At 29.7% G+C, this 9,679-nt stretch overlaps 1 protein-coding gene across 1 annotated transcript; it reads right to left on the reverse strand.

Annotated features, from left to right (window-relative positions):
* Nucleotides 1-5,031: 5,031 nt before the first annotated feature.
* Nucleotides 5,032-9,127, reverse strand: LOTGIDRAFT_130207 (hypothetical protein; the record flags this gene model as incomplete). The annotated part of the gene is made up of 7 exons (XM_009065166.1): nucleotides 5,032-5,304; nucleotides 6,011-6,149; nucleotides 6,591-6,705; nucleotides 7,081-7,147; nucleotides 7,586-7,709; nucleotides 8,449-8,583; nucleotides 8,946-9,127. 7 exons carry the CDS (start codon nucleotides 9,125-9,127, stop codon nucleotides 5,032-5,034), a joined length of 1,035 nt encoding a protein of 344 aa, XP_009063414.1.
* Nucleotides 9,128-9,679: the final 552 nt, after the last annotated feature.

A 9,679-nucleotide genomic window follows, 5' to 3' on the forward strand; every position in this document is an offset into this window, starting at 1 on the left:
AATAATCATCATTCTTATATTATTGAATCTGCTAAATGTAGCAATTTGTACACTACAATGGCTCTGATTGGCTAAATATGTGCTGGAGTACAATCCAATCCAATCGCTGCATTTGGTGATAAAGAAAGGTGGCTTTTGCAAGTACAAAGTTCATAATAGCTTGACATTGTGAAGATGCAGATTAATGTTTTGGACTATTTCAACCTGTGTCCCTACTATTGTCATATAGAAACAAAAACAAAGGATAATAATTGTCCATGGCATAAGTCTATTAAATATTTGAGACTTCATTTATTCAAAACAATAACATGCATATAACTTTTAATGTTCTGTACCAAATGTTGATATCTTATTTAAATTTTGTTTTTTGTTAACTTTTTGATATATATATATATACAACTTTAAAAAGGTATTTCTCATTGTGAAAAAGGTTTTGTACACTTGTGTCATGTGCTAACCTATAGCCTAAGCATTTAGAGCAACATAAACGTTGAATTTTTTTTTAGCTTTACAAGATGATAGAACTCTAGTATCCATATTACTTTGCAGAATTAAACTCTGACATTATGCCTAAGAAGTTTATGTTATGTCACAATACACTGTCTGCATGGAAGAAAGACTGAATTCCTGGAAGTGAGGAAGGTCTTATCTTTGTTAGCTCATGATTCATGATTTGTAAAGGAACTTTATGTCACTTCAGCATCCTTTTCCAGAAAATATTATTGTGGCATTCAACTAGCTGATTTATTGTTGATGTATTTTCAATATGTGTAATAAATATACCTTTAAATAACTTACAATGGGTCTTTTCTAAGCCAAGACTTATATAATATGAGGTCTTTCTATAGTAATTAAGATAATAGTGGGGTCCTTTTAATGCCATGATACGGATATGGGGTCTTGATTAAAAACAGGGTCTTTTTATAGCATTCAGTATAAAAGTAGGGTCTTTCTAAAGCCATGACTCCCATAACATAACATTGAATCTAAACTGGGGTGATATTGGGTCTTTAATCTTGATTTCTAACTAGTGGTGATTCTAACATGGGACCTGGGGTCTTTAGTAAAGGTATAGGGTCTTTCATCTTAAAAACACCTGGTCTCTCTTTGGCTTAGATGAATAAATGAGGTTTTTCATAGCCATTATAATAATAGTGGAGACTTTGGCAAGCCGAATCTTTTATTAGTTGAAGGGTCTTTTATCTGGTCTTTCCTTATCCCATACTCTTAAGCCTTTGATTATATATGGGGTCTTTCCATAGTCATTGAAATAAAAGAGGTCTTTTCGAAGGAATAAATAAACTCATTTCTTAATCTTAAGATAAAATTTAATCTTTAGCCAATTGGTAAAAACATCTTAACCCAAGATTATCTGAACCAAAAATTTTAAAATCAAATTTTAGGGAATTTCGGGTTATGATGTTCCCAACAATCAGCTTCAAGTTCATTTTTATAATAACAATATCATATTTTCATAAATAACTATCATGATTGTTTACCATGGCCTTTGATTTGACTGTGCCTGCCAGAGTCCAAAATACATGGTTGCAACTTTGGTCAAAAGGACATAATTGCAGCCCATTTTTGTGATTGTTTAACATGTTCACAACAAATATTGATGGTTTCACATGTTCACAACAAATATTGATGGTTTCACATGTTCACATCAAATATTGATGGTTTTAAATGGTCACATCAAATATTAATGGTTTCACATGTTCACATAAAATATTGATGGTTTCATATGTTCATAACAAATATTGGTTGTTTTAAATGTTCACAATAAATATTAATTGTCATATGATCACAGCAAAAATTGATGGTTTCACATGTTCACATAAATATTAATTGTTTCACATGAACACTGAAAATTGATGGTTTCATATATTCACACAAAATATTGATGGTTTTACATGTTCACATCAAACATTAATGGTTTCATATGTTCACAATAAATATTGATTGATTCACATATTCAAAAAAAATATGATGGTTTCATATGTTTACAATAAATATTGATTGATTCACATGTTCACAACAAATATTAATTGATCATGTATTAACAACAAAATGGATTACTTTAGAATTATGTTCACCAGAAATACTGATTGTTTCATGTTCACAACAAATAATGGTTGCTTCATGTGTTAATAACAAATATTGGTTTTATCATATGTTCACAACAATTATTGTTCGTTTCATATGTTCACAATAAAAATTGGTAATAAAATCAGAAATGTACATGCCATTTTTAGAATTTTTATAAAAGTAACCTGAAATTTCCATCAGCCATTTTAGAGAATTTTTTTAAAGTAACCTGAATTTTTCCATTGAACTGATGGCCATTTTAGAGAATTTTTTTGAAAGTTACCTGAATTTCCATAGAACTTTTGGCCATTTTAGAGAATTGTTTTAAAGTAACCTGAATTTTCCATTGAACTTGTGGCCATTTTAGAGAATTGTTTTAAAGTAACCTGAATTTCCCATTGAACTTTTGGCCATGTTAGAGAATTGTTTTAAAGTAACCTGAATTTTCCATTGAACTTTTGGCCATTTTAAAGAATTTTTTTAGAGTAACCTGAATTTTCCATTGAACTTTTGGCCATTTTAAAGAATTCTTTTAAAAGTAGCCTGAATTTCCATCTGAACTTTAGACCATTTTAGAGAATTTTTTCACATGAACAAAATACATATAAATAACAAAATAAATATGAAATTGGAGATTAAAATGTATAATGTGTAGATTCATATTAGTTATTTTAAATGTATCATGAGCATTTTTCACAAGCATTTATTTCATGTCAGATATTAATAACAAATTTGAAATGTTCAGGCCATGTTCACAACGAAATCTGAATATACACTTGCAAATGTTCATCTGTGAAAACAGTAACATCCCTGCAGTATACTTAGTTCCTTTGTAAGTAAAGTTAATAAATATCTATTATTTACAATACATGTATTTCGTATGTTCTCTACATATATATTTGTATATGTTCAGGCCATATTCGAGAATATTTCATATGTTCTCTATGAATATTAGTAATGAATCTGAATATACACTTTAAAATGTTCTGCTGCAAAAATATTTACATTAGCAGCCCTGCAGTACACAATTAAAATGAAGTTAATAAATATTTTGCAATCACAATATTTCATACTGTTTCATATGCTCTCAACGACTATTTCAAATGTTCCCAAATATTGGCAATAAATCTGCATAAAATGTTAACAATAACATCCTGCAATTCACCATTCCAAAACAGGTGAATTTCATAATTAATTTCTGTTTTTATAATATTTCATATGTTCTAAAAAAAATATTGGTGAATGTTCAGGTCATTTTTGAAAATATTTCATATGTTCAGAACAAATAAGATAATCAGTTGTAAAAATATTTAAAGTAACAGACCTCAATATACCACAGTTACTTCACAAGTAAGGTTAATTAATATTTATTATTTACAAAAATTCATACTATTGTTTCATATGTGCTCAATAAATATTGTTAAATGTTCAGGCCATTTCTGAGAACATTTCATATGTTAATAAATTTATTTTTTTACATTAATTTATACTGCTATTTCATATGTTCTCAACAAATATTGGTAAATGTTCAAGCCATTATGAGAATATTTCATACATTCTCAATAAATATTGGTAAATGTTCAGGCCATTTCTGAGAATATCTCATATGTTCTCAACAAATATTGGTAAATGTTCAGGCCATTTCTGAGAATATTTCATATGTTCTCAACAAATATTGGTAAATGTTCAAGCCATTATGAGAATATTTCATACGTTCTCAATAAATATTGGTAAATGTTCAGGCCATTTCTGAGAATATCTCATATGTTCTCAATAAATATTGGTAAATGTTCAGGCCATTTCTGAGAATATCTCATATGTTCTCAATAAATATTGGTAAATGTTCAGGCCATTTCTGAGAATATGTCATATGTTCACAACAAATATTGTTAAATGTTCAGGCCATTTCTGAGAATATTTCATATGTTCTCAATAAATATTGGTAAATGTTCAGGTCATTTCTGAGAATATTTCATATGTTCTCAATAAATATTGGTAAATGTTCAGGCCATTTCTGAGAATATCTCATATGTTCTCAATAAATATTGGTAAATGTTCAGGCCATTTCTGAGAATATCTCATATGTTCACAACAAATATTGTTAAATGTTCAGGCAATTTCTGAGAATATTTCATATGTTCTCAATAAATATTGGTAAATGTTCAGGCCATTTCTGAGAATATCTCATATGTTCTCAATAAATATTGGAAAATGTTCAGGCCATTTCTGAGAATATTTCATATGTTCTCAATAAATATTGGTAAATGTTCAGGCCATTTCTGAGAATATTTCATATGTTCTCAATAAATATTGTTAAATGTTCAGGCCATTTCTGAGAATATTTCATATGTTCTCAATAAATATTGTTAAATGTTCAGGCCATTATGAGAATATTTCATATGTTCTCAATAAATATTGGTAAATGTTCAGGCCATTTCTGAGAATATTTCGTATGTTCTCAATAAATATTGGTAAATGTTCAGGCCATTGTGAGAATATTTCATATCTTCACTTTTAAAGTTCCTTAATAAATAAACTTAATAAATACATATATTTTTACATTAATTTATACTGCTGTTTCATATGTTCTCAATAAATATTGGTAAATGTTCAAGCCATTTTTGAGAATATTTCATATGTTCTCAATAAATATTGTTAAATGTTCAGGCCATTTTTGAGAATATTTCATATGTTCTCAATAAATATTGTTAAATGTTCAGGCCATTTTTGAGAATATTTCATATGTTCACTTCTAAAGTTCCTTAACAAATAAACTTAATAAATATATACTTTTTACATTTTTATAACAAATATTTTGAAGAATAATTCATATGTTCTCAACAAATATTGGTTACAAATCTGAATATACACTTAAAAATGTTCTGCCTTTCAATACACTATATAGATCCTTTACAATTTAAGTTAATAACTATATTATATATATTAATCACAATACTCCATAGTTTTAATAAATTCTATTGCTGAAGAAAACTGAGACCACCAATAACTTTCCTCCCCGGCTAGCCGATCATCGTAAAAACTCTGTATATACTGTAGAGTTGAGAGTAGACAAGGTGGATTAGCACGGATTATCACATAGATTAAAACAGGCATAAAATCATCAGCTGCAGGTACCGACTTCTCATTGGACATACTTAACAGATTCATTATGGTAGTAGAACAACGTAATATACAGCCTAATTTATCTTTTGGTGTCTGAAAATGCAAAGACAGTATGACTTTTTGGTGCTTTAAATAAAAAAAAAAAAAAAAAAAAATATTCGTGCACATATTCTGTTGATGATTCAAAGCATAAACAAGATCATCTCATTTCAAGATTTTATGATAAAAATTGGAAACGCATTTATTTGTTAATTATTGTCTGTATTTCAGATATGCTCAAATAATTTCAGATATTTCTTACATATTTTAAGATATGCTCCGATACTTTCAGATGTGCTCAGATACTTTCAGATATTTCTTAGATATTTCAGATATGCTCAGATACTTTCAAATATTCTCAGATACATGTGCTCTGAGAATTTCTTCAGATATGCTCAAATATTTTAGATATACTTTCAGATATACTTTCAGATATGCGCTGATATTTTCAGATATGGTCAGATGCTTTCAGATAATATGGTCAGATACTTTCAGATAATATGATCAGATACATGAACTCAGATATTTTCAGATATGGTCAGATGCTTTCAGATGATATGCTTAGATACATACTTACAGATATGCTCAGATAATTTAAGATATGGCCAGATACTTTCAGACATGATCAGATATTTTCAGATTTGCTCAGATATTTTCAGATTTGCTCAGATATTTTCAGATTTGCTCAGATACTTTCAGATATGCTCAGATACTTGAATCACATAAATTGATGTGATGTGATGTGATGTGATTTTCTTACCTTGTAGGCATTGATCAGAAATATTTCACGTTGGGCAGCTGGCCATGGGCATTCAAAATGATATTTACTTGGAATACATAAATCTGGATGACTTGGTTTAATATTTTCACTCAGTTTTCTAATATGCTGATGATATACCCTGGAATATAAGATCAAATAAGTTACTGTCTAATTACAATTCGACTAAACTTTCATTCTGTATTTTTATAAGCATCAATAATCAGTTCTTACTGGAATGTGATCAATCACTAAACTATCTTCACAATGTCAAGCTATTACGAACTTCAGCTTTATACCTTGACTGCAATAGCCACTCTTCTTGTATCACCGAATGCAGCGATTTTATTGGATTGTATACCAACAAGTACAGCCAATTAGAATGTCTCTATTGTATTCACAAACAAATTTTGATGTGCTTTTGTCAAATTTGGACATGACCATGATCTCATCAAATTTAATCAAAATTAAATAAAACTGTTGTGGACAGATCAACATGGGCGACAGCAATATTAGCCACATTATAATGTGGGTGTATAAAAATAACAAGATTTAGCTAATACTATAAATATTGCCTACTTACTGATCTCTAGAAATGTCTCCATCACCATTAGGGAAGAGAGCCTGTGTATAGATACGACTCATTACACTTCTTTCAATAGCTAAACAAGCATCTTCTAGTTGACATTCTGTTGCAGCTAAAAAAATAAACACAAACATTGACTCCTTCATTCCTTAAAATAATTCAAATCTACGAAAGATTACTTTTTTGTACAAATAACAATATTTTACAAAATTAATAACTTCAGTACTAAGTGATCCTGTCTACCAGCTTCCTAAACCATTTACAGCTGAGTTGATTCATGGAAAACCCAAGAAAGCTGGATAATCCATACCCGTTTTCAGCTGAGTTAACTGGAATATCAAGGAAAGATACAGGTTCGCAAGATTTTTGTCCTATATTAGAACCCACAACTACCATTTGTGTCACATAGCCAAGAAAATGATGTCAAGATTCTAACACTTTAACTCACAGAGCTACAATCTGTCCTCAAATTATTGAATGTTTTTACCTGCCCATATTGGTTCTTGTTCCATTTCTCTATATATAAACTCTAAAAAACTATTTACTAAATCAGTCTGAAATACAATTTTAAAAAAAATCACTTGCTTTTAAGTACAAATGAAGAATTACAATAAAAAAATTAAGTGATAACTTAATCAAAATCAACATTTGATAACACAAGCCCACAGTATTGCAACAATTTTAGCATAATATAGCCACTTCAGTTAGGGTCTAACAACAGCCCTCTTAACCTTTTGACCAAACTTAAAGACGTCTGATTTAACCAATCAAATTCTCTCCATCGTTGGCAATTTGTGACGTGATGTTAATCAGGTTAGGTCAAAAGGTTAATTTGATGAACATTCAAGAGGGCTGTCATTAGACCCTAATTGAAGTGGCTATATAAAAAAAAATGAAAGTTTGGTTAGCAAAACACTTTACAACCACTTTTTCATGACAAATGCAAACAACTGAACGCTGTAAACCCAAGACTATCAAATAATGGTATCTACCTTCTCATCTGCTAGAGTTAGACGTTGAAATTCAGTATGAAACTTCATAATTTGAGTCTCATACTTTTCTAAAAACAGTCTAGTACAGGAGTTAATAAGATGCCTTGTTCCAATCTCTCTATCTCTGAAAATACATACATTACTCAGAATTACATGAACAGTTAAACAATGGCTCAAACCCTACCCTGACTGCTTCAAGACATTACTCTGTGCCACACAAAGTCTCATAATACCATCATGTGGTATGGTTTTCCATCTTTACAATTCAATAAAAGTTATGTACGAATGTGGATGTGAGGAAAAAGGATGAATAGCTTAAATCTGCGAATCAAATAAAATTGTATATTTGAACGTTTACTACTGGAATATTTTCAATTGCTACCAGAAAATGCAAATCAAAATTTTACTTGATAAGCCAATGCGAAACTTTGGTGTGAAAAATTGGTAATTTTTATTTATTTTTTAATCTTAAAGATGGGTTTCCTTACTTTTTATTGTCAAATTAAGCAAACTATTTGATTAATTGGTGTTTCTAATGAATTATCATGTATTCTTAATCATATCATTATGTTCTTAATGCATATAATTAAGAGTTTTAACCAATCATAAATGTCCATGTATGTACAGTCTGGATAAACAGAAAAAGACTTTTTGACCTTTTTTGATCAGTCACTCATTGGAATTCTGCTGGCTAATTATGAATTAATTATAGACATGAGACAATCTGGTATATTTCCAATTCATTAGAACACCCCTACTTCTTTTCATATAAATTAGCATTTTCATTTTCATAAATAAAAATAAGGGAACCCATCTTTAATTGAGATCATAATTAGAACTATATAAACATGATTTAACAATACCTTTCAGTACGACTGAGTAAACGTTGTAAATGAGATAAACTAGATTGTAATCCCTGACGACATCTTATTAGATAAGAGATATACGTTGATCTGTTCTTATGTTCTTCATTTAAACTCTGAATAATTCGCGTAATACTGAAACAAAATAATCCATCAACTTATTATATTATGAAGTATGATTTAGCACATCGTATCTCGAATACGGGTTTTGACATGGTCTTATTAACCCGTATTTAACTAAGCCCACTACACTTCAGGTGAAAGTGGTTGAAATTATATAATTGAAATTATGAAATCACAGGCCAAAGCCCATTTCCTTGCTGTTGATCAAGCGTTCAGTGACCTATGAGGTGGTTTATCCCTAGCCATTATCTGTGGTAAAATTTAAGAATTACCTCTAAAGAAGCATAGATACATAGCTATCATTTATGGCTACAGCAAAATGCATCTACGGAACCAAAATACATACACAAAAACAAGTAACAAACCAAACTTACCCATTGGAATCAAATAATTTTACACAGCGTATGACCTCATGAAGTTGAGCTACATGACCTTTATTTTGCAGATTAATAGCTTCAGCTAACAAAGCTCTTAATAAATCCACCAAATCATCATTATCAAAGTTACTCTTATGTCGATTGCCTAATATCTGAAAATCACTATTACTCAAAACCATCCATAGTTTACGTTTAGTGTTTTTGAATGTAAGGCTGCTCTCTAAATTCTGAGTGTCGTTTGACATGAAAGCATTTTCTGCCGATTTTGTATCGTCATTTTTATCATATTGAGGTATGCCATCATTACAATTATTAGTTATATTCTTTTTGCCTCGGTATTTGTTCAGCATTTCATCTAAGCTCTCTAAAAAAAGAAAACACAAAAGTGACTTGGTATATATTGTTATCCATATGAAGGATAAAACAAATTTTATGTTTTGTCTAATTTTTCTACTGACACAAGTTATCAAAAGGCTGTTAAAAAGTGGAATATTTTTTATTTCAGATTATCAGGGCTACCTTTTGATTCTGATTGCATCATTCCAATTTTCCTTCAATTGTCTGCGGTTTCTGCATTTGAAGGAACAGATGGGCCATTTGGGGAGGGGTTGATTGAGTTTTGAATATATGTTAATAGTCTTCGGAAGTATTAGAAATGTACAAAAATCGCATAATTCATTCAAAAATATCTCAAACTAGGAATTTCTTTCTGTATTTTCTATATATGGCAG

The sequence above is a fragment of the Lottia gigantea genome (assembly GCF_000327385.1).
Source record: "Lottia gigantea unplaced genomic scaffold LOTGIsca_68, whole genome shotgun sequence".
NCBI classification, from domain to species: Eukaryota; Metazoa; Mollusca; class Gastropoda; family Lottiidae; genus Lottia; species Lottia gigantea.